This window comes from Protopterus annectens, chromosome 16.part0 (assembly GCF_019279795.1).
Source record: "Protopterus annectens isolate FY-2018-M chromosome 16.part0, PAN1.0, whole genome shotgun sequence".
Taxonomy (NCBI): Eukaryota; Metazoa; Chordata; order Ceratodontiformes; family Protopteridae; genus Protopterus; species Protopterus annectens.
This window is the reverse complement of record NC_056750.1, coordinates 700311721-700338360: the sequence shown is the minus strand read 5'-3', so window position 1 is coordinate 700338360 and position 26640 is coordinate 700311721. Positions and strand designations below refer to the sequence as shown.

Here is a 26640-nt window from a genome sequence, read left to right as displayed (position 1 = left end):
CTCCGAAGCCGACGTCGGGGCCGAACTCACCAACGCCGATGCTCCGAGAGGGAGAATGGGGTCGGACAAGGGTCCGATGCCACTCGCCCCCTCGGAGCCGGCGAGAGAGTCCAAGTGCCCGGATCCCTCCAAGGATGGCACCATGGACGAGATCGGAGCAGATGACAGAGCCGAAGGGGGAGGTATCGGCTCCGACGTCAAAATGGTCACGGCTCCGAACACTGGGGTAGAGTCGAAGGAGGAATAGTCTGTTGTATGGACGTAGCCGCTGTCTGATGAGATGGGCTATGAAGCATTTGGGCTAGTGCCTGAGACTTTAATAGTCTACTTACCACCCTCTCAAGGTCATGATCGGAAAGCATGGAAGACAGAGAGGAATGGCTCCGATGGCTCCGCTCCGAGAGTAACGGTGACCTCGGAGCCGAATGTATGGACTCCAGAGATGGAGATCTGGACCTCTTGCATGCGGAGGGCATCAGGGTTAATGGAGCCGATGGAGCCGTAGACACGTCGGCTCCAGCCGGAGCTGACTTTGAAGACAGAGTCTTAGAGGTATCCGCTCCGGCTGGAGCCGATGCAGGTAGCTGCGATACAGAGGTATCGGCTCCAGCCGGAACAGATAATGTCGCAGGTGATGAGCCACCATCCGAGGGCTTAAAACTCGGAGCAGACGGTTTAGGTGGTTTCGAAGGCTTCCCCGGCATGGACTTAGCCGGGGAACCTTCGGGCTTTAACAAGCTCCTTAGCATCAATTTATTCCTGCCCTCCTGCAGGCCTCTTGGGGTGAATGCATGGCACACTGAGCAAGAGTCCTGCAGGTGCAAGGGTCCCAGGCAATAAACACAAGAAGTGTGACCGTCTGTCAGAGACATCTTCTGACAGCACTAGTCACACTTCTTGAAGCCTGAGACCTTTGTCTCCTTCGACATTGTGGAGTCGAAAGGAAAACCCAAAGTTAGGAGAAAAAACACACACACACACACACACACACACACACACACACACACACACACACACACACACACACACACACACACACACACACACTCTAACAATTAGGGATACTGAGGGAACACATACACAGCAAAGAATCCCTGTGAGGGAATTAAAATAAAACGGAAGGGCCTAAGGCCTAACCTAGGGAGAGCGAGTATGACAGGGATAAGGGACAGAAAATAGGGACTAAACTTTAAATTTAACAGAAACTAGCCTATAAAAAATTAAAAAGAATACTAGGGGAAAAACTAAGGAGAATACTAAGATTTTTGTGAAAATAGTCACTAACCTGTGAGCCGGTAAAAAGAGCAACCTCGCTAGCGTAAGCACGAGATCTGGGTAGTTACCGCCTAGCATCATGGGATATAGGGTTGCCTCGAGCCAGTAAAATTAGCTCTCGAGCTTTAGTATAGGCAGAGTCGGAGCCGAGGTTCGGCTCCGAACCCATACAGCAAGAATGAAGGTGAGATTGACAACTTAACATCTATATTTAACACAGCCCCGATAAATTCCAGCTGTTGTGTAGGTTGCAGATTTGACTTTTTGTAATTTATTGATATGCCTAAATAAGTGCAAAGATGCAGTGTGTAATCTCTTGCTCAATCTAGTTGACGTCTGGTGGTAGCGGTAAGGAGCCAGACATCAAGATAAGGAAAAACTCAAAAGCCCTGCAGTCCGAGATGAGCTGCTACCACTACCATGCATTTGGTAAACACCCTGGGGGCTGTGGTGAGAGCAAAGGACAGTGCTCTGAACTGAAAATGATTGTCTCCCAGCTGGAAGCACAGGAATCTCCTGGAGCATTTGTCCATTTTTATATGGTAATATGCATCCTGAAGATCTACAGAGCAGATCCAATCATCTTTTTCAAAGAATGGAAGTACTGACTGTTCTAAGACCATCCAGAATTTGGTTTGTTGGACTGATTTGTTGTATTGGTTGAAATGGATCTACAGTTCTCTGTCTTTCTGGGTACTAAAAAGAATCTTGAGAAAACCTGGATCCTCTTTGGTCTGCAGGGACTTCTTGGATGACTTTTTTCAAGCAGTTTTCAAATTTCTATAACTGCTGCTTCCATGTGACTGGATGGAACGTCTGGGAGTACTTTTTGTATTTTTGGACTTGACAAAATGGGAATGATGTAGCCTCTAGAGAGGATTCCTTGTATCCATTTGTCCAATGTCACTTGTAGCCAGGCAGAATGGTGTAGGGATAATGGTCCCCTGACTACCTCCAGAAGAAGGCAATTGGGCCTCCATTCAGGAGTGCTGATATGAGTTACCAGAGACGGAATCTGTGGATCCCTGATTCTGCGGGCCACCTCTGTATCTAGGACGGCGTCTTCCATTATTACATCCCCTCTGCCCCGGGTAAAGTCCTTTCCACGAAAGTCCTGGAAAGGCCCTTGGGGCTTTTTGAACCATAGCCTCCCACTTCTGTAGTTCCTAGAATAGGGCCATTGAGGAGTGGAGAAGCATACACCCATGGCAGACGGAGTCTTCCCATCCCTCTCACATCTCGCCAGTCTCTCTTTAAACTTGGGTCCAAACACGGATGTTCCATCAAATGGAGCTCTGACTAATGATGATTTAAATGACTCCACAAAGTCAAACAAGCAAATCCAGACGCGTCTCCTAATGGCAATGCCTGAACCCGCTGCTTCTGTCATCCCTTCAACTGTATGGGCTATTAGCTTCATGGACGAGTTGGAAATTGATTCGAGGGTGAACTGACAAGCAACCTTGTCTTGTACCCCTTCGGCTACTACTCCTGTGAGAGCATTTGACAGTTTTTAATCAGATCTCTCTGCAACCTGGTAAAATGCACCATGTAATGCAAAGAACTGAGAGGGAAAGTCATTGAAGCATAAATGCACTTACCAAACTTATCCATGGCCCTAGACTCCTTGTTAAGAGGATGGATAGTAGGACTTTCCTCTGTAAGTTCTTTCTTTGTGACTGCCGCTATCTCCATGGTATCTACAGGGATACCCTTAGCCCAGTCGTGCTCTTCCTTGGAGGCAGAAAGGATCTGGTCAGACCGCTTGTGGATCTGTTCGATGGAGCCAGAGATCTTCCATGCCTGCTGCGTGATCGATTTAAGGAGCTTGTCAGTGGGTGGCAAAATCAAAGAGGTACAGGGTTGGGCATGAAAGGCCACCAGGTATACTGACTCCTCCCAGGAAAAGCTGTAGGTAAGACAGGACATCCCTTTAAGGATTTAAATGATGCCCCAAAGGAATCATCATGGGGTGACCTGGGGTAACCTTCCCCTGCAACAAAACTGATATGCTCCGTGAAGGACTCCTCTGGGGAGTAAGTGCTTCCTCTTGCACGTCTTCTTTGCAGGCACTTCCTCATGGGGATGTTCTGGGAAAGTATCTGAAGAAGAAACCACCAAGGTTGGTTTCTCCTGAGGATTTTTTGTACCCCCTGTTCCAGGGACGACTGACAGCTCTAATCGAGGGGATGTAGACATTTGGCCTGACAGGGATGGCAAGGACTAGAAGCCACAATGGACAAGGCCTTCTCCAGGATCCAGAAGACCAGCCCCCCATAAAGGGATGGGAGCCCAGAACCGTGATCCACCCCACACTGAGGAGGTGGCCCCTGAAGCAGAAGCCTAGATTCAGTCAACAAAAGCCTAAGCACCAAGGGGCATGGAAGGTTCAGATAAAAAGGAAGTCAAACCCTGCCTCGGAACTGGTGATGAAGTCTCAACACCAGGAGATCTCTGGTTCCAAAAAACCAGAACAGCTTCAGGCAATTCTCGGTTCCAGAGAAGAGGCTGTTACTGGAACTGCGGCAGTCATGAGCCAGGAAGGTTGGTGCCAGGGGCTCCAATGACTCAACTGGAATTGGAGGAGAAAGATGAGATGGTGTCGAAGTAGGACAGGTCCCGGAGCCAACTTGGCTGGGAACCGAAGACGACGGTAATCCCCTTGCCGTCAAGAGCTGGTCCACCAGTCTCATGATGTCTGATTCCGAGAGGCTCTTAGTGGATTGAATGAACAATGTAGAGTGAGACCTATCTGATCTTGACTTCATAAAAGGGCTAGGTGGTCAACCCTTAAATGGATCGACTGAGGGAGAGTACCTTTATCTTGGAGTAAAAATAGTTTTTGTCTTCTCCAGTAGTGAGAAAACGTCTGGTGCTTAAGTAGTAGTTGTCTTTTCAGAAATAGCCATCTCTCTTGCCTATCAGTGCCAAGGGAACTATTGACACCATAGGTTTTGGTATCTTTTTGCAGGTTCGGAGTAACTGCACGAACAGTGTGTGACCATTTCTTCTGTTTAGAAGAGAATGAAGAAGAAGGTTGGGAGGGTGGCCTAATGGTTAAGGTGTTTGCCTTACAAACACAAGGTGCAGGGTTTGAGTCTCACATGGGGTAACTGGCTAGGCTTAAAATGGCTCGCAAGGGCAGTTAGCCTAGTACTAATCCATGTACCTATGAACCTATGTACCATGTACCTATGAACTGGCTTCGGTCTTATACCTACAAATAGCCTCTTCAAAATCACATTTTAATAAGCCTTTTTATACCAATTTGTTTCGCTGCTCAGTTAAGGTCCTGGCGGAGAAACCGTGACAAAGAACATTTTTCTTGTAAATGTACTGCACCTAAGCAATAGAAACATAAGACATGCCCATCTGAATTTGGCAGTACCAGCAATGGTACGTAGAAGAATCTACCTAATGGAAGAGGAAAAAGGGAAGGGATTACACACACACAGACGGGAGACAGAGGAAAGACTTTAGGATGAAATATAAATAGTATAAAAATAGTGATTTAAGGATATTTAGACGGAAAAACTTACTCGAAAAAACAAGACGTTATGTACTCAACATAACGTTCGATGTATGTAGTCCATCTTGCCTCACATTCTTACCCATGGGTTCAGAGCCAAATATCTGCTCTGACTCGGCCGATATTTCTAGCTCGAAGTCTTTCATTGGCTGGGCTAAGCAGGTATCCCATAGTGCACTGCTCCATATCCCCAGATCTAGTTTGCTGCGAAACTCATTTGTACCCCATGCACACATCACATCCAGGTAAAGAATAAGACAAGCAAGGGAACTCTGCAGATAAACAACCTAACTTCCAAATCCTCCAGGAAGGGGGAAGGTGGGAGGGTAAGTAAGAATGTGAGGCAAGATGGACTACATACATTGAACGTTATGGTGAGTACGTAACCTTCTTGATGTTATGTAGTCCTATCTCACCTACATTCTTACCCGTGGGACAGCATCCCTAGCACCTACATCCTGGGTGGCTCATAGGGAAATACTCCTGAGAACTGTGGAGCCAAAGGAAGACCTGCCCCTGGAAACCATGTCCAATTTGTAATGAGAAACAAATGTGTGAGGAGAAGCCCAAGTAGCTGCAGCACATATATCATCCATTGACAATCTGGCTTGATAGGCTGTAGATGTGGAAACAGCCAGAGTAGAGTGAACCTTGACCGGAAATGGCAGATCTTTACCTCCTGCTTGGCAGATGAAAGAGATGCAACTAGATATCCATCTAGATAGGGTGACCTTGGAGACCGGGGACCCCATTCGGTTTTCCAAAAAGAAAACAAAAAGTTGGTCAGACTTCCGGATATCTTTTGTTCGGTGCAGATAGAAAAGCAATTGCCTGTGTACATCCAACTGGTAAAATCTAAATTCTGCCTTGTTAGAAAAGTGAGGAAAGAACACAGGCAACTCAATGGATTGATTTAGATTAGACACGGAAGCCACTTTAGGAAGGAAAGAAGGGTTTGGTCTAAGAAAGACCCTGTCCTTATGGAAGATTAAGTATGGAGGTTTGATAGAGGGGGCTTGAATTTCTGAAACTTGCTTTGCTAAAGTGATTGCTGTTAAGAAGGCTGTTTTCCAGGTCAAGAATTTCAATTCGCAGGTAGCTGCAGGCTCAAAAGGTGGCACAGTAAGGGCTTGTAGAACAAAATTGAGATCCCAGGGCATGATTGGTTCAGAGACTGGGGGACGGAGCAACACAGTACCCTTCAGGAACGCCTTGCATAGTCTATGCACCATGAGACTAGGCTCATTCCCTACATGAAAATTAGAGATCGCTGCCAGTTGAACTTTGATGGTAGCTGATGCGGAACCCTGATGAAAAAGCATAGACAAAAACTCCAAGACTGAAGCGATTGGAGCTGTATAAGGATCAATGCCTCGGGTATGTGCCCAGATAGAAAACCTTTTCCATTTACTAGAATAAATCTTTCTAGTGGATGGTTTATGAGAGGACGATAATGTATGAACCACTTCTGGTGAGAAATTATGAAGTCTAACGATGGAAGTGGTCAACCGGAGGGTCATCAGGGAGGGGTGGAACTGTCCCGACGTGTGTCAGTAAATCTGGTTGAGGGTCCAGAGACCGAGGAGTGTCCACAATGAATTGATAAAGAAAGGGGAACCAAACTTGGCAAGGCCAGTGTGGAGCAATCAGAATCATTCTGCTTCCCAAGGATTGCGCTTTCTGAATCACCTTCGACAGCAAAGGAAACGGAGGGAAAGCATAAAGCAGACTGGAGGGCCAATCGTGAACCAGAGCATCCCTGGGTGACTCCCCCTGTGAGGGGATCAGCGTGACGTAGTTGCTGCATTTTGCATTGAGGGGGCTGGCAAAAAGGTCGCAGCAAGGCTGACCCCATCTACTGAAGATTCGCTCTGCAACCAGGTTATTCAGGGACCACTCGTAAGGCATCAGAATAGCTCTGCTTAGCCTGTCCGCAATCACGTTGGACTTCCCCAGAATGTGCGTTTCCACCAAAAACCGTTGGGAAGTTACTGACCAATGCCACAGTCACATGGCCTCTCTGCACAGAGGATACCTGGTTCCCCTTTGCTTGTTTAGATACCACACTACTGACATGTTGTCTGAGTGTATCGCAATCATCCCTAGAGGTAGAAGACTCTGAAGTGCCTGCAACGCAAGTAGCACTGCTCTCATCTGTAGGACCTTTATATGGAGATGTATCTTGTGCTCTTGCCACATGCCTTCGACTGTCCTGCAAGATAATGCCTCCCTCCCCATCTAGGAGGCATACGTGGTCACCGTGGCAACCGGGATGGGTGGGGCGCAGGACCTTCCCCCATCCAAATTGTTGGTGCGCAGCCACCAACCGAGGTCCTGCTTGCATCTGTCCGTGAGCAAAATGGAGCGAGAAAGTGGAAGTCTTTGGAGAGACCATTGAACATAGAGGAACCATTGGAGAATTCTCATGTGCAATCTCGCTAGAGGGACCAGCATGATTGTTGCTGCCATGGGTCCCTAGGAGCTGGAGAACCCATCTTGCCTTCGCCTGCCTCAGGGACAAATGCATGTGTATCTGTTGTTATAAGACTCTGATCCTTTCCTGCGGTAAAAATGCTCGCATTCGAATGGTGCCTAATTCTGCTCCTATAAAGGTGACACGCTGTAAGGGCAATAAAGCAGATTTTTCCCAATTTATTGTTATACCCAACTGGTGACAAAGTGATGGTAGCGTCCATGGTTTGAACTAGTTGATGCCTGATAGGGGCGGTAAGGAGCCAGTCGTCCAGACACGGAAACATTTGGAATCCCTGACGTCTCAAGTGAGCCGTCACCACTACCATACACTTGGTGAACAGCCTGGGGGCTGTGGTGAGACCAAGGGCAGGGCTCAAAACTGGAAATAACTGGCTCCCAGCTGGAAGCGTAGGTGAATCCTGGATGTCCTGTCCGTTTTCACATGGTAGTAAGCATCCTTGAGGTCGATGCAGCACATCCATACCTCCTCTCCCAACAATGGGAGAATCGATTGTAGTATGATCATATGGAACTTGGACTTCTGTACATAGTTGTTCAGTTGGCTGAGATCTAATATGGGTCTCAGGTCCCCTGTTCTTTTCGGCACCAAAAAGAATCTTGAGTAAGTCCCTAATCCGATTTGGTCTGAGGGGACACGCTGGATGGCTCCTTTTTCTAGCAGCTTTGAGACCTCTGAGGCTGCTTGGTCCCTTTGACTGGGTGGAACGTCTGGGATTTTTCTGATTGACGGGGGGTCTGATGTAAATGGAATGAGATGACCTCCAGAAATTATCCGGAATACCCATCGGTCCTGGGTAATGTTTTCCCAGGCTTCCGGATATAACGAAATTCGACCCCTGACTGGCTCCAGATAAGCACAGCCAGGCAATCCCTCAGGAACGAGAGTAGGGAGAGCCACGAAAGGAATCACGGTCTCCGAATTGTGGGGGCCCTCTCTGCCTCTGGGGTGACGTCTCCCTGAATAACCTCCCCTGCCTCTGGAGGGGGGATTCACCCTGTACGGCAGGAAAAAAACCTCTGTGATTTCTTGAACCACATCCCCCCCCCGCTGGGCCTTGGGATAAGGCCTAGAAGGAAGGGAAAAACAGACCCCTACGGCAGACAGGGTCTTTCCCTCTTGCTCGCACCTGGTAAGGGTGTCTTTCACTTTGGTCTCAAACAAAGAAGACCCATCAAAGTCAGTGAAGGAAGAACTGAAGGCCTCCGCAAAGTGACACAGGCACAGCCAGACTTGCCTTCTAAGGGTGACTCCTGAGCTTGCTGCCCTAACCACTCCCACAGCTGCATACGAAATGAGCCGCATGGATGAGTTAACAATGGAGTTGAGGGTAGAGACCTGGGCGTTAACCGTCTGAGCCACTGCCTCAGGAACGTTACCCACAAGAGTATCTCCTAACTCCTTCAGGAGATCTCTCTGGAGCAGAGTGAAGTGACACGGGTAATTCAGCGACTGCAAGGTAAAGGTTGCTGACGAGAGGGTACGCTTCCTGTACCGATCCATGGTCCTAGACTCCTTGTTAGGAGAATGGAAGTATGAAGAAGACTCTGCTACTTCCTTCTGAGTGGCTGCCGCCACCACCATGGCATCTACAGGGACTCCTTTAGACAAACTCTTTGCCCTGTGGGCGGAAAGAAACTTGTTGGGACACCTGGGCATGGGCTCCACAGAATCAGGGTTTTCCCACACTCTTCGACAAATCAGATCAAGGAGTTCGTCGAATGGTGGAGACACCCAGGAGGTGGAGAGCTGAGCACCAAAAGCCTTAAGGAATACTGACTCCTCCTCGGAAGGGGCTTTTGACGGCCAGTCACCTCTTTCAGTATCTCCAGGATATCGGAGAAAGAAACCTCAGAGGATGACTTGGGGGACCCCTCTGATTCCTCGAGATCAGTATCAGAGATAAGGGACTCATCCCGGGAGTCTATGTGCTTCCTCTTGCATGTTTTCTTTCTGGGGGGCTCCTCAGGCGCGAACTCTGAGGGACCCTCAGAAATCTGGGGACCACTTGTGGGGGTATCCCTAGGCCCTAGTGCTCTGCTGTCCATGGATGGGTGGTGATCAGAAGCTCTCACCGGAATGGTGGGGGACAGAGTGACCGACCCGCCTGATGTAGCTGACGATCTGGCCAGCGCGGTCCATATAGCCTCAAAGGCCACCCCCCCCCGAATCAGAGGAGCGACCAGCCTCCGAGGCCATGATGAGGGTCGGAGTTCCCCGAGCAGAGGCACCAAGAGGGAGGCTCGGGACCGAAATAAGCCCAGAGATGTCCTCCTCAGGCCCAACCGAAAAATCCAGAGTCCCGAACCCAGAGGACGGAGCCGACACCAGTACCAATGGAGCCAAAGGGGGCATCGGAGCCGGCCTAGGAACATTACATGGCGTGGAACACTCCGGCTCTGAAGACAGAGTTGCGCTCGCTCGGAGGAATGATCGAAGATGGGGTCGGGTCGGGCTCCAGAGCAGACTGGGCAGGAGCCGAAAACTATTTTGCCAAAACCGGCGACTGGAGAAGCCTTTGAACCACCCTATCAACATCCACATCCAAAAGGGTCCTGGAGGATTTGGAAGATAGGGAGGGAAAATGAGATCTCCTCTCAGGAGAAACTGGTCTGAGACTGGGTGATCAGCTCCAAGAGGTTCCAATAAAATTGGAGCAGACGCCAGTTCCATCAACACAGACACTTCCTGCGGCCCCGAGGACAGTGGAGCCGAGGAATTCTATGCAGTTTTTGAGAATTTCTCCGGAGGCTCCAATGAAGCTGACAGAGCCGGAGATCTCTTTTTTGACTTGCCAGATTTTGATTTGCCACTGGAAGACGAATCCATAGCCTCTTCAAAAGAGGGTTTCAAGAGTCACTTTAAAATTAGCTTATACTTTCTCTCTTGGAGAACGCTAGGACTGAACACATGACAAAAACTGCAGAATTCCTGCAGATGGATGGCTCCCAGACAATAGACACAAATGGAATGCCCGTTGGTAATGGGCATTTTGTACCCACATTAGAGCACTTTCTGAAACCCGAAGGTTTGTGCTCCATGGGAGATCTTTAGACATCTTCACTACTACACCAAAAAGGCAAAACCAAGTCTGAGAACAACTCACAGGTGTTCACACCACAAAACGCGGGAACGAATGCTAAACAGTGACCAAACACACACACTAAGGACAAAAATAAACTCTTAACAAAGGGATTGAAACCCACAAGGAAAGGGAATAGCCCAAACCTCTAACTTACACGGTCTAGACCGTACTCACACAGAAGGCAATATGAAGAGGACTAGGCCCTCTAACGGAAACGGGCCTAGCCCGAGGGAAAAGTCAGCAGGATACCCACACAATCACACAATCACAACTTAGACAAAACTTAGACAAATAGCTATGAAAATAGCTTTTGATAAGAGTCAAAACTTTTCTTTAAGACAAGAAAAAGAGGGTACTTGGCCACAGCCAAGCGAGACCACGTCCATGCTACATGAGCAGCAAACGAGATCTGGGGATATGGAGCAGTGCACCATGGGATACCTGCCTAGGCCAACCAATGAAAGACTTCGAGCTAGAAAAATCGGCCGAGTCTGAAAGAATGTAGGCAAGATAGGACTACATAACATCTGCCAAAGCTCGAGAGAGGTCAGATGCATTTGTCACAAGAAGCAGCAAATGAGATCTAAGGTAACACAGGAGCATTACGGGTAGAGCCTAGCTCGAGCGTTTTGAAGGCGCGAGCTGTAGTAAACATCTGTGTCGATTCCACAGTCAACGAATACGTGAAGACTGACATCAGATTTAAAGTTTCATACATATTGCTCAGAAAATGAATACTGATGTAAAATCAGCTGTACTATTAACTTTTTAAATGACTTAAAATAATATTTAAAAATGGTCCTTGATTTTGTGTCTTTGTCCCCCCTTTATTTTTGACTTTGGGACTTAACTGTTGAGCAAAGTTGAATGCTATGCTTTACAGCATCTAATGAACACAACTGCCACATTTCTAATCCAATTTTGAATGTGTTCATTAAAGTATACCCTACTATTCAGAAATAATCTCAGCAGAAAGTCTAAGAGATGCTGCCAAAAGGGACTATTTCCATGATCATAAAAACCTGCGACTCACAGACGCATTAATCACAATGAGGAAAGAACTCCTTACTGACAAATTTTTACATGTCAGAATGGCATGGTGTTACCACTAGTACTAATCACCACTTTCTGCGATAATCACCTCTGGAAGCCCAAGCAATGCCTTGCCACAGGAACCCCTTATTCACTCCCCACCCACACGTACACACAAACGCACATCTGTGTGTGTATATTAGTTTAATTTTTTATGCTGTTCAGAAAATACAATATGATGTTAGAACTATAGTTCTATTAACTGTTTAAGTTAGAGCAATATTTTTATTTTTTTCCTGGTGTTGTCCAGTGCTCCTCACAGATTTATTAGGGAAGTCTTTAGCACTCATTAAGAGACAAGTCAGCTCTCCATAGGGATATAACCCTTTCCTTCCCAACTGTGACCTATTGTACGACACTGCTGATTCTGCCTCTTATACATACTGTCAAATCAACAAGGCAACAGTCAATGACAGAGTTTCATAGGTCTTAGTGTTCAGAAAATAAATCAAGGTGCAAAAAGCAAGTTATTCTGACATTTTCAGCTGGAGTAGAGGAATAAAGATCTGCTCTGTAAACTCCCCTCTCGAAATCATTACTTCTTAAAGGGATAGACTTGGTCTCCCTGGTATCTAGTGTCTATTAGTCTAGGTGAGTTCAGAGGTGACAACCCCCCTCCCCCCCCCCAAAAAAAACAAATATGCATACATATTCATGAACAGACACACAACCTTCCACATCTGACTGGATTCACTGACCAACTTGTCCACACACACTCACCTGAGACCAGTCATTTTTCTACATACATTCACACACACGTGCACATACACACACACAAGCCTTCACAACCCCCCCACCACCACCAATACCTATCCACTATACTTCCTGTAACTTACCTATAATATTATCTTACCATCTGAAAGTAATGGATGAATACAAACTTTTGGCTGACTTAATTAACTTGATGAGCAGAACTGGAGAGCAGGCATTTCCAGGAGACAGCAAATAGCTAATTATTATAGGTGGCTCCCTTGCAATCACTCATTAGTACGTAGCTTGGCCAAAGAGAGAGCCCACCGCAGTGATCCTACAGAGTATGTAGGATCACCACAGTGGGCCTGTTTCTGAATCAGAAAGGGCTGCTGCCAGCAGTAGCAGCCCATGTTATGGTTTACTGCTGGAAGTGGCCCTTTCTGATTCTGGCCAAGAGCCTTAGAAGTTATTCCATTGTTCCACTAAATACTACTGTTCTTTTTCCTTCTTTTGCAATAAAAATTTATTTTATATAAATACAAGAGTTTTATTAAAAGGACATGGATGTGGCCAAAAAAGCTGGGCATACCATCCCTGTATAAAGTATACGTGGTACAGCATGATTACCCTGAATACAGTTCCAGCAATACGAGTCTAACTACCTGGACCTATCAGCTTGCCAAGGGGAATGCAAGATCTTGTTACACCACCTTCTGGTACAGAGTGGCAGGTCAAGCACTCAACACTGCCAACGGCCCACACAGGATTGAACAAGAGAGTACATTAAAAAAAAAAACAAAATACCAGTGACCTTTGTACAATATAACCTAGTCTGGGGGTGTTGTAAGTAGTATAAAAATTCTCAGTAGCTACAGATTAAGGTACTTGGTACCTCTGTACTAAGCTGACAACACAGATGACTGCTGAAAGGCTAATCTTCCCAGACAGTAAAAACAAAGGGGTCAAACAGGTTAGCAATGGTTGTGGGGGTCCCTTCATAGTCAAGTTGGATAGGGTCTGAAAAATTAGCACTTTAAAAAAAAACGTATCATGACCCAAGTAAATACCCTCATCTCCCGAAACAACTCTCTACTAGTTATCTGACAGTAAATAAAAATCAGTATTTTAGAGCATGACCTGTTACCCTAATGGCAAATGTTTTAACAGTTGATTGAATAATTATTAATAATGTTGATAATGCAATGTGCTTCATCTATCTTGGACTATACATGTTGCCACACACAATGCCTGAAATTAGCTAAGAAACTTGAATTGCTACTATTTATATAATGTCTTGGATGAACCATGTTTAGCAGTTCATTAGTACAAAGAGTTGTCTGCTTTGTAGTGCAGTGGAATAGATCAAGAGTGCAAACCATGAGGCCAGGATGAATAGTGAATCTAGTCCCAGAGGTCCTAACTATGGGGGTGGGAAAAGTCACCAATTTTGATGGCAAAACTATACGAGTGCAGAGTGATAGTGAAGAGAGCTCCAACACTATCATAAAACTCACAGGGGAAACATACTAGAGGAATGTCTGTGTCTTGCCTGCACTGCTATGGCTGCAGTGGGACAAATCAGAAATAACATACATACACACACACAGTGGCTCACCATGGCCTACCAGACAGCAAAGAGGCTGCTACCAACCAGTGGTGAATAAGTAGATCAGATGGGTAAGGAAGGAACCAGAGTGTCAGGAAAGGCCAATAAAAGTAAAATGTGGAAAGAATTCTATTTGAGATTATTACTGTAACCTTCTTTCTCTCAAAGGCCACTTTGTATATCTATAGCCATGCAAGTTAACAGCGAACACAGAAAATATATCTGAACTTGAATATATCTAGTTGAATAATACAGCAACTTTCAATGCCTCAGTGTCTATATTGTTCTTATTAGTTTGTGTTACTGGCTATACTGGTGAGACTTGTAAATACTGTCTAAATTAGCTCTCAAAATAATTGTTTTTAAATCATGACTGAAAATAGAGTGATAGCGAGAAATTAACTAAAGAAGCATTAGATTAAGCACTACTTTTGGGTTTTATAAACAATTCAAGTGTGAAACCACAAAGGTAAAACATAAAGGATCCTAGCACATGCCTTTTTACTTACCTTTTTCTACATCAAAGAGTTCAAGGCTTACTTACAGCAGTCTTGACACAGAAGATGGCATGGCATTGTGGGGGAATGACATAACCCTGATAATATTTTTATCTTTGATTAGCTGTCTATAGCAGGCACATTTCCTTTCTCACTTCTGATAAATGGAAAACCCATGCTCTGGGTAACTAGGGTACTGATACTGTATTCTTAGAATGCCAGACAGAACTAAAATTGACACATTCTGCTGGCGACATTGGAATAGTGTTCATATCAGTACAGAATTCACTCTATGCTTATCGAAGTAGGAGGCTCTTAACACCATTTCAGTCAGTGGGTGAACCACCACCATCATGAGAAGCCAGATTTACTTTTGTCAGTACAGAAGTCATTAAAGACAGCTGCTGCAGAAAACTGCTGCACTTTCCGACCCTCAAGTTATGCTTTTTTTTTTCATCAGTATGAAGTCCTGATACACATGCACTTGTGTGAATGCAATCATACACACACACACACACACACACACACACACACACACACACACACACACACACACACACACACACACTGCTGCTATTCTGACATTATGATATAAAGTTTTCTATTATTTTGGGAAAAGGGTGTTTTCTTTGTTCTGGCATAGTTCTTATTGTTTTGCTGTTTTTGTAGAATTTCACTGTATACATTATGTACACAAGCATGGTAAATGGTGGATAATGGCTTACTTTATTGTCCAGGTGCATCTTGGGTACTCCCAGAATTCTGTTGTATGAAGGATGTGTAGATAACATAGCAGTTGTACACAAACAAGACTATTAGGACAAAGCCAAATAGCTGCAGAAGAAAAAAAAAATATATAATGTTAATTGTACGTTACTAAAGTCGCCATATAGTGCTACTACTGATTTACAAATTTATTACGTTTAAGAGAACTTGACAACCTAATGCTGGAGAAGTGTGAAGCTAATCACAGCTATTTACCTTGAACTGTAATATATACACAGACAATTACACACTCGCCCCCGTAACCCACTACACAGAAACGCACATTTTATAACACTGCAATCTGAGCATGCACTAAATCCCACATCAGTATGTGCCATAAAAGGGGCGTGAAGAAATGCACATCACTCTGAAAAGTAAGCACCTACTTAAAATTTAAATAAATAAAAATATAATCTTCTAGATTACATTCCAATGTATTTTGACAGATTTAAAGTGCTGCTCCTGGGATGCAAGTACTGGCCACAGTGTATCTTCCCTTTCCTAGGCTATTTCATTTGTGATTTGTTCATTCAGATGTCTGCTTGTTTTATATTTACCATTACAAATACCACATATCATATCGGTTTGGAAGATCATCCTATTTTAAAAGTCAAAACTCTGACAATTTTATTACTCAAGTCATTTGAAGAATCAGTTTTTTCAATTAATCATGTTATGATCACAGAAGGTTTACTGATACAATGAATAGCAAATGGAATATAGTGGTAAACAATAAAATCAAAAGTAATTATAATATTCTGTAGTGTATCCATCTATCACTCGAGTTGCATCTGATTCCTTCTCACACTCACAAGAAAAAAGTTATTGTTAATGGAGAGAAACAGCAACAGACCCAATTCATGTGCAGTGTTTTAATTACTGCATAACACTCACTGTAATAATAAAAAAAAGTGACAGCCAAGGCTCCCATCTGTGCAATTAGGGTATCACAGAGAGGAGGTCTGAGCATCCCCAATGTCACTGTTAAAATGCCTGGGTGAGGATGGGAAATCAGAGGGGGAGAATGGGCCGTTTTATTTCTTATACAACGCAACAACGTATACAGAAGAATTGTAAAGTGTAAAAAAGGGAATGGGATGTACTGTTTTGAGTTGGAATGGCCAGACAGATGAAACTGGTGGTAAAATATATATATCTATAATATGTGCCACAAAAGCAACTGAATGATACCACGTGCAATTCTAAATGGTCCAGAGAGTAAAACCTGCTTTTGGTTGATTTCAGTTAAAGAACACACAGTATCTCATCTGTGTTAACTATTACACCAACTACCGTGAGGTCATCAAAGTGAAAGCTTCCGCTTTAGAAACACGCCGCTGAAGTCGCACTTTTTTCTCAACATGATACTCTTGACATACTGTTCACAGAACATGGTTCATAATTTTTAAACCTAGCATTTTGAGTTTTTAAACATCTGTAGTTCCAGGACATCACATATGCCTCAGTCTAATAGTTAAGATAACCTTTTGTATATTCTTCAGTGCTCGAAAACAATGTACTTATCATAATGTTAGATCCATGTTGTCACATTTTCGACTGGTTTTAACATATGGGTCGTCAGATCTGATCTCTTCACGGACTCTGAAGCTTGTTCACACGGACTCTGAAGCTTGTTCAGATCCAGAGCTCTAACTCATCCCCTACCCATAATTCCCTGGACTACACCTTAGCTGCTCAGATCACGTTTGCTCCCTCCTTGGTCTGATATCTGAGCCATCTTATAGAAGGAAACTCAACTAGATGGTCTCAACCCACTGAGAAAGAATGGGGACAGTATTACATGACTGTATACAGGACACGGAATAAAGGGTCTACCCAATCATCTCGAGGCCATAGGTGACAATCTAGAAGGGGCAGGAGGGAGTGAGTTTGAAAAGGTTGAAAATCAGAAAAAATGGATCTAACATTGATTAAGTACATTTCATATCCAATGATGTCTATTTTTGTCTGTTTCAAAAATATGGGACAGAATCCTAAGCAGTCAATACAGGCGGTATCAAGGACAAGGAAGGACATTCTTGAGTATGACTGAACCAAAGGAAGAACATGACCTGGATGAGTACGATGGAACCAAAGGAGGAACGTGACCTGGATTAAACATCCAGCTCACACTGACACAACAATGTGTACCAGAGACCAAGTGGTCACCGCACATATGTCATCAATGGATAATCCCCTACTGATGGTTTTTGAGGTGGAAACTGCCCTAGTTGAATAAACCTTGGGTTTACATGGTAAAGGTAAATTCTTCTTATGATAAAAAAGGAGATACAATCTGGCAGCCATCTAGACAATGTAACCTTCACTACTGCCTTCCCCAACTTCAGTTTCAAAAATGAAATGAACAACTGATCACCTCTTCTGAATTTTTTTGTTCAATGAATGCAGACTCAAATTGACTGGCCCTCTAACATATGCAATAAGCATTCTCCTTTGTTTGAATATCTGGGGAAAAACACTAGCAAGTTAATGGAATGATTTAGGTTTACTTCAGATGCCACCTTAGGAATAAAGGACAAATTAGTTCTTGGAGACTATCTTTGTGAAAGGCTATATATGGAGGCTTACATGAGACTGCCTGTAACTCTGAAATTTGTGTGGCTGACGTCACTGCCACCAGGAAGAGTGTTTTCCAAGTAAGGAAATTTAGATCTGCTGTGGTCATAGATTCATAGGGAGACAGAGTTAAAGCCTGTAGCATAATGGTGATTATCTATGGAGGGGCTGGCTCTCTAGTGGGCGGTCTTAGTAGAAAGGTACTTTTCAAGAAAGCTTGGGAAATTTTCAGCAAAGCTACTGGAATGTTTATGTCCAACATGAAAATTTTAAACAGTTGCCATCTGTATCTTGATGGTGGCAAAGCTGGAACCCTTATCAAAAAAGAGTTCAGATAAGAATTTTAGTATGAATTGAACAGGTACTGACAAAGGGCCCAGACCTTTAGAGAAGGGACAGATAGAGAATCTCTTACATTTACTTGGGTAAATTTTTTCTAGTGGATGGTTTCTGAGAAGCAGAAAGGGGAAGCCTAGCATCTCTGGCTATGCTAAAAATTGGAGTAACCATGTGGTTAACCTTCATGGACTTCTGATCCAGAGGAGGCAGTCTGAATGGATAAGGCTGTAGGTTTGGATAGTGATCTAACATCCAAGGGGGACGTACTAGCTGAGGCCATAAGTAGGGTAAACATGTCTGTTGGGGCCAGAAGCAGACAATGAGGATCGCTCTAGCCTTGCACTGTTTTGCTTTCTGTATGAATTTATTCATTAGGACCAAAACAGAAGAGACCTATAGGAGGCCTGAGGGCCAAATGAGGTCCACAGCATCTCTCGGTAACTGCCCTGTGGAGGAATCAGGGCAAATACCTGCAGCATTTATTATTTATATAGGATGCAAAAAGGTTGCAGCAAGGTTGGCCCTAGTGACTCAATATCAAATGTGTCACAGAAGGATTGATTGACCACTCATAAGGCATCAGGACAGTTCGGCTCAATTTGTCGGCTTGTACACTAAACAACCCCGGGGTGTGTGTTGCTATTAGAAAGTGGTATGAAGGCATCACCAACTGCCAAACTCTCATGGACTTCTGATATACAGGATAAGAACGTGATTCCCTGTGCTTGTTGATGTACCATATCAATGCCATGGTTGTCTGTCTGTATGGAAATCATACCTTAGGGAAGAGGTCTTGGAATGCCTGCAATGGTAGAAGAACCGCCCTCAACTCCAAGACATTAATGTGAAGTTTGACATCTACTGGCAACCACGTAACTTGAAACATTATCCCTTCGAAGTAGCCCCCACCTCCACCCTAGAAGGGAGGCGTCCGTGGTTGCTATTGCTATCGGTGAGTCTTACCGGAACAAGTGACCCTCTGTTACCATCAGTGATGTTATCCACCAAACAATGTGTTTTCTGCAGACCCAAATAATACAAATCTCTGAATGCAAGGATGGATGGACTGACACCACTATACTGCTGAAATCCATTGCAGCATCCATGTAGTATCTGGCTAGAGGAAACATTAGGATTGAGGATGCCATGAAACCTAAAAGACGCAGAACAACCTTACGGGTGGTGATGGGTGATTTAGTATGGCTGTGAGTCAATGTGACTGAACTCTGGACTGGGGAAGACTGATTATCTATAGGTTAGTATCTAGGTGGTATTCTATACACTCTGGGTTGCAGGCAAGCAACCTTTTGGAAGATTCAGTTATCCCTAAGTCCAGTAACAAATAAAACACCTGGTCCAGGTGATGCAGTAGCAAATGCTCAGAGGAAGCAGTTAGGAGCTAGTCATTAATGTATGAAAAAACCTGGATCCCCAGCAGACGCTGGTTCACTGTTACCACTGCCATGATTCTTGGTGAACACCCTGGGGGCTGTGGTGAGATAAAAAGGCAGTGCTCTGAAATGGAAGTGACTGGCTCCCAGCCAGAAGTGAAGAAAAGTACAGTTTTGTACCTACCATAAATGTAGATGTTAGAGTGCTCATACAGCTGCAGTCATAACAGATGGGTTATCCTGCCGTCAGGCGGGTCCTCGGTCGGCCGAATTCCAAAGTCTAGGTCCGGTGTCAGTTGTCGTCGCTTCCTCCCTGACGTCAGTTTAGCAGGGGTATAAAAGAGGCAGCCAACGCCATTTTCTTCAGTTTTTCTTGCCCCAGATGTCAGGTGCCCCCAGAAGGAAGGCAAACATAATGTTATGCAAAAATGCAATGTTGATAAAATCAAAAACAGTAGCTGCAAGCAAATACACCATAAAAGAATACCCCAAAAGGTTATATGAAAAGGGAGGGAGGGAAACATGGACTGCAGTCGTATGAGCACTCGAACATCTACATTTATGGTAGGTACAAAAGTGTACTATGTTCATCGTGCATACAGCTGCAGTCATAACAGATGGGTAGAATCCCAAAGCTAAGTAAGGGTGGTAGGCACTAAGTGGAACTAGGAGGGGCTAGGATGCCCTGCAGGACTGCTGTGGCAAAGACTGCTCTAGATTTAGAGTATAGTGGGAGGTGATAGTGCTTGGAGAAAGTGTGCACTGAACTCCAGGTGGCTGCTTCCAGAATATCCTTGGTAGGGACCCCCCTGAGGAAGGCTGCAGAGGTAGCTGTGGCTCTGGTGGAGTGGGATCTGATGCATGCAGGCACAGTTTTTCCATGAAATGAGTAACAAAAGCGTATGCAGTGGGCTATCCATTTTGAAATGGTCTGTTTGGAAATAGCCTTTCCTTGAGCACCTGTAGCATAGGACACAAAGAGTTGCTCAGATTTCCTGAATGGCTTTGTCCTGTCCAAATAACAACCAAGTTGTCTGTGAATGTCCAAGGAATGTAGTAGTCTTTCCCCTTTGTTTTGTGGATTAGGATAAAAGGTAGGTAAGTGGATAGTCTGATTCACAGCTACACTGAATACTACCTTTGGCATAAAGGTAGGGTTGGTTCGTAAGGAAACTGTCCTGATGGAAAATGATGAATGGTTGCACAGCCATGAGGGCCTGTAGCTCCGAAACCCTGCGAGCTGAGGTAATAGCCAGAAGAAAGGCTGTTTTCCATGGCAAGTACTGTAACTCTGATGAAGAAGCTGGCTCGAAGGGAGGAAGGGTCAGCTTTTCCAATACGAAGTTGAGGTCCCAAGCAGGGACTGGTAGTTTCCTTGGGGGTTTTATATTCTTTGCCCCTCTGAGGAACTGCCTTAAGAGAGGATGAGAGAATAAAGGAGGATCTGTATTGTATTGTGCAGAAATGGCTGAAGCGTGGATCTTGATGGAGGAGAAGGAAAGTCCATTGTTTAACATCTCAGCTAGGTACTGTAGAATTTGAGGTATATTTATTACCCAAGGATTCTGTCCCTTCTTTTGATTCCAGGCACAAAATAGTTTCCATTTGGCGGAGTAGGCCTTTCTAGTAGAAGGTCTTCTGGCCTCCAAGATGACATCCTGCACCTCCATGGAGAGGAGAAACTGTTGGGAAATCAAGGAATTCTCCATGCAGCTAGATTTAGAGTTTTGAGATGGCTGAAAAGTTTTGTAGTTGTGCTGGGACAACAGAAGAGGGACTAGAGGTAGGATCCATGGTGGGGAATGTGTCAGGCTCTTCAGGAGTGGATACCAGTGTTGCATTGGCCAGTCTGGAGCAATGAGAATCATTTTCGGCCTCTCTGCTCTGGCTTTTAATAGAACTTTGGGCAGCAGAGGAAGAGGCGGGAAGGCATAGACTGTCAATGTTGCCCAATTGAAGGAAAGTGCCCACTTTCCAGGCCTGTGGATGATAGGTCCTTGAACAAAATTTTTCAACTGGCAATTTCTGTGGGTAGCAAAGAGATCTATGTCTGGCTGTCCCCATGCCTGAGTTATCTTTGTGAAAATTTGAGGATGCAACTTCCATTCGTGTGGATCTGTCATATTTCTGCTTAGGTTGTCTGCCAGTGTGTTTTCCTTCCCTGGCAGGAATTGCACCTGTAGTTGAATTTGCAATTCCAGTGCTGTGTTCCATAGGGTCATGGCTTGCCTGCACAGGGGGTATGAATGAGTTCCCCCTGTTTGTTTATGTACCACATCACTGTGGTGTTGTCTGTCCTTATCAATAGCTGGCCTGGATGCAGTAGGTCTTTGAAGGTCATAATAGCCTTTTGCACGGCTAGCATTTCCTTTTGGTTGATGTGAAGGAGCTTCTCTTTTCGTGCCTTTTTCCCTGAATGCACTGATCTGTCGTGTGTGCTCCCCAGGCGTAGTCTGAGGTGTCTGTTGTGATGATTTGAGTTGCTTGAGGTACACAGAAAGGAAGACCTGTGTTTCTTTGGCAAGCTTGAGCCCACCACATAAATTCCTTTTGAAGGCATTGAATGAGTGGTATAATTGCTTCCAAGCTGTGGCTGTGTTGAGACCATAAGTATTTTTAGGTACCGTTGAAGTTTCCTCATATGCAGCTTTGCACATGGGATTAGTAGGATGCAAGATGCCATGAATCCCAGAGCCTGCAGGACTTTCCTTGCAGTTAGCCTGGTGTAAGTTGCCATTTTTCTGAAGTACTGAGACAGTTGCCCTTGCTTGTCTGGCGTGAGGTAGGCCATCTGGGTGGTTGTATCCACGCTGGCACCCAGGAAAATTATTTGTTGGAAGGGTATTAGTTTTGATTTCTTTTTGTTGACTGTGTATCCCAGGAAGTTCAACAGTTTTATTACAAACACAAGGTGCTGCAGTAGTATGTCCTTGCTGTCCGCTTGGATCAGGCAGTCGTCCAAATATGGGTAGATTTGTATCCCTTGTAGTCTGCAGAAGGCGATTACCGATGCCAGGCATTTCATAAACACTCTGGGCGCAGTAGATAAGACAAATGGCAATGCAGAGAATTGGTAATGGATTGAACCTGCAAGAAATCTGAGGTATCATCTGCAATCTTGTCTGATAGGGACATGCAGGTATGCCTCCTTGAGGTCCAATGTTACCAGCCAAGACTCATTGCCCAGCATGGGAAGAAGCTGCTGTATCAGTAGGTGGTGCAGACCTCGTATGTCGGTCCTTATCTTTGCGTTTTTTGCTTAAAACTGGAGTCGGAGTATCCAACGACATAATATAATTACATTTTTTGCCAAAAAAGTGAAGGGCGAACTCAGCCAGACACTTAATAGTGCGTTTGTTGAATCTAGCACAACAACGGCAGGCCGAGACGTCGTGGTCTGGGCCTAAGCAAGATATACAGTAAGAGTGGAAATCCTTATGCGGTATTTGCTTCCCACATGAAATGCAATTATTAACTTTGTCTGACATCGATCTGAGGCAAGAAAAGTTTCCCCAACGGGGTACTTTGGTTTCAGGACGACTTCGGCTGAAATACTTTCGTAAATCTCAGGAGCTGGCCGACCGGCACTTGCAAACTGCTTCTGCTTCGGGCACCGCACGGCAAGAAAGACTGAAGAAAATGACGTTGGCTGCCTCTTTTATACCCCTGCCGCACTGACGTCACGGAGGAAACGACGACAACAGACGCCAGTCCTAGACTTTGGAATTCGGCCGACCGAGGACCAGCCTGACGGCAGGATAACCCATCTGTTATGACTGCAGCTGTATGCACGATGAACATCCACATGGATTACTTTGCTATCTTGATATGATAGTAGGCATCCTGGAGATTTATAGAGCATACCCAATCATCCTCAGCAAAGGTAAAACAGACTGAACTGTGACCATCTGGAGTTTTGCCCCTTTCACAAACTGGTTTATTTAGAAGAATGACATCCAAAATGTGTCTAAGGTCTCCTATTTTCATTGGCACTAAAAAGAACCTCAAATAAACTTCAGATTCTGACTGGTTTTGGAGGACCGGCTGGATGAATTTTTTTTTCTATCAATCTGAAACTTCCATGGCTGCAAAATCCCACTGACTGGGTGGAACACAGAGGACTTTATTCTTTTTCTGAGGTAGAAGGGAAAAGGGAATTGAATAGCCTCTAGAAATTATCTTTAGCACGCGAGAATCTGAAGTTACTCTGTGCCAGACTTGAGGATGCAAAGACAGGCACCCCTTGACTGCCTCTAGAGTACAGTAGTCAGGCAATGTTCAGGAGCACTGATAGGCTTTCTCTGTAAAAGGACCATGAAAGACCTGGTTATGCAGTCTGCTTCTAGGGAGTCATCCATTAGAGTCCCCTCCTTCTACTCCCATCATGGGGATGTCCATCACCTGAGGATTTGTGGTAAGAACACTGACTTATGGAACCACATCATCTTCCCCAATCTCTGGTTCCTAGAGAAAGATCTTTGTGAGACTGAAAAGCAGACTCTGACTACACAGCGAGTCTTATAATCCTGCTGACTCCAGGTGAGTGCGCCTTTAACTTTAAATCCAAATAAAGTTGAGCCATCAAGGGGGGCATTTACAAAGGATGAATTAAAGCCTTCCATGAAGTGACAAAGACGCAGCCAGGTGTGGTGGTGCATGGCAATGCTGGTACCTTCTGCTCTGGCCGTGCCAACAGCTGCAATGGAGAGCAAATGCATGTTCTCATTCAAGGTGGATTGTAGAGTGGAAAGCTGAGAGTCCATGTTTTCTGAACAACTAAAGGCAATACACCTGACAGGGACTTGACCTCTTTGGTCAAGCCTCTCTGAAATCAGGTTAAGCGAGCCAAATAATTCTTTGATCTAAGGGTGAAAGTCGGTGATGCATAAGCACACTTCCCAAATCTGTCCATCACCTTAAACTCTCTATTAGAAGGGTGAGCAGATGAACTCTCTTCCAATCTTTCTTTCCTTATGGCTGTGGCTACCACCATAGCATATGCTGATGGACTCTTGCTCCAGTGTCTCCTGTTCTTAAACATCACCAAGCCACTTTCTTGGGAATGGGTTCCACCACATGAGGGTCCTTCCATGCCTGTTGAGCCATAAGGTCGATAAGGGGATCAAACAGTGGTACCACCCAGGACAATGTTGGTCTGGAACCAAAGGCTTCCAAGAAAACATTTATTAGGGGAAGGGTCTTGGGATAACCAACCCCCTCTTCATCACTAAGTATTTCACCAAAGTGACATCTTCAGAGAGGGAGCAAGAGGAGCCCTCCTCTTCTTCTAAATCAGTGTCTTCAGTGCTTCTGCTTGTACATTTGCTTTCTGTGAACATCTTCTGGGGGAGCAACATAAGTTTCTGATACAGAAGGGGAAATGACAATGCAGATCTCCTCAGGAAGCCCTTGGGACTGGCTATCGCTGTCTGACAAGATGATCAGGAGAGGAAGCAGATGCCAGCTGGGACATGGATGGAATTGTACTGGTTGTAGACACCTTTTCTTTGGATCTTGCCAAAACCCTTTCAAATGCCTCATGGACTGAAGCTGCCACCAGGACCAAGGATACTCTCCCATCCAAGAAAGGAAGTAAATCCTCAGCATCAATGACTCCTGGCCCAAGGCTGTTATTGGATCCGAGTTATCTTGGACTGAAGCCCCAAGAGGGAGGGACGGCTCCAAGAATCTCGGTGGGGAATTGCCCCCCTGGAACAAAGCACTGAAGCTTGTGCTCTCTGAGTCTCCTCTCAATCGGATGCTATCACTGCTAAAAGAGATAAAAAAGCAGACAGCAAAGTTCTCAGCAGCTACAATGTTGACAAATATGCTTCGGTAATCTGATGCTATCACTGCTAAAAGAGATAAAAAAGCAGACAGCAAAGTTCTCAGCAGCTACAATGTTGACAAATGTGCTTCGGTTCCAGTCAGATCCAATAAAAAGAAGTTATGTACCTACCATAACATTCCATGTTAGTTGTCTTCATCTCGCCTTCTTTCTTGCTTGTTGGGATCGGAGCCGATCCTCAGCTCCGACTCGGCCGTCTTCTATAGCTCGAGAGCTGTTTACTGGCTCGAGGCCACCCCTTATCACATGATGCCTAGCGCTAGCTACCCAGATCTCGTTTGTAATAGCTAACCCCAGAAATAGCCAAAGAATCAACCTGTCCAAACTAACAGGTTGAGCATACCTGTCATACTGTAAGTCAGTAGAGGAAACAAGCCAGAGAACACTCAGCAAGTGAAACCTGAAGTCCTCTCGGTCCAATAGGACAGGGGGATGGAGGGGGGGATGCAAGAAAGAAGGTGAGATGAAGACAAATAACATAGAACGTTATGGTGGGTACACAACTTCTTTATGTTAAGTTGTCTATCTCGCTTTCATTTCTTGCTTGTTGGGACAGCGTCCCTAGCACCTACAATCCTGGGTGGTTCATTGGAACAGACTATTCAGAACAGTGGAACCAAAGTTAGCTCTGTTCCTGGAGACCATGTCTAACTTGTAAAGAGAAATAAAGATATGAGGATATGCCCATGTGGCAGCGGCACAGATAGAGTCCATGAGCAACCTAGACTGGAAGGCTACAGAGGTGGCCAAAGCCCTAGTAGAATGACCTTTCGGTTTGGTAGACAATTGTTTCTTAGTTGATAGATGAAGGTAATAATGTGAGACAACCACCTGGACAGGGTCAGTTTGGAGACTGGGAGACCCTGTTTGCCCCTGGCATAGGAATGGAAAAGTTGATCAGACTTTCTTATATCCTTCGTTCTATGCAGGTAAAAATGCAATTGTCTATGAACTTCCAAAAGGTGTAATTTGCATTCTGCCTTGTTGGTGTAGTTAGGGAAAAACACTGGAAGATCTATGGATTGGTTTAGATTATTTTCTGAGCAGACTTTGGGAAGGAAGGAGGGATTAGTTCTCAGAGCAACCCTGTCCTTATGAAAAACTAAGTACAGAGGACGAACACTTGGTGCTTGAAGTTCCGAGACATGTCTAGCTGAGGTAATAGCTACCAGAAAGAGAGAGTATTCCAATATAGAAACTTAAGGGAGCAGGATGCCACCGGTTCAAAAGGGGGCATAATCAAGGAGGTTAGTACCAAATTAAGGTCCCATGGAGGAGGGGGATCTCTCACTGGGGGCCTAAGGAGAGTAGTCCCTCCGAGAAAAGCTTTACACAGCTTATGAGACAATGTTTAGATTAGAAAACCCAACATGAAAGTTAGAAATGGCCGCTAGTTGAAACCTGAGATTGTGGCAGAAGCGGACCCAGAATGAAAAAAGGTCCTTTTTT

General features: G+C 44.9%; 1 protein-coding gene across 2 annotated transcripts in view; it reads right to left on the bottom strand.

Moving 5' to 3' along the window:
* Positions 1-26640, bottom strand: part of CMTM5 (CKLF like MARVEL transmembrane domain containing 5) — a 364621-nt gene that overhangs the window by 48338 nt on the left and 289643 nt on the right. For both annotated transcript variants that reach the window (XM_044058568.1, XM_044058569.1), the window contains one exon: positions 14997-15105. In XM_044058568.1, the coding sequence (XP_043914503.1) occupies positions 14998-15105 (108 nt within the window). In that variant the 3' untranslated portion in view covers position 14997. The remainder of the gene's footprint in view (positions 1-14996; positions 15106-26640) is intronic.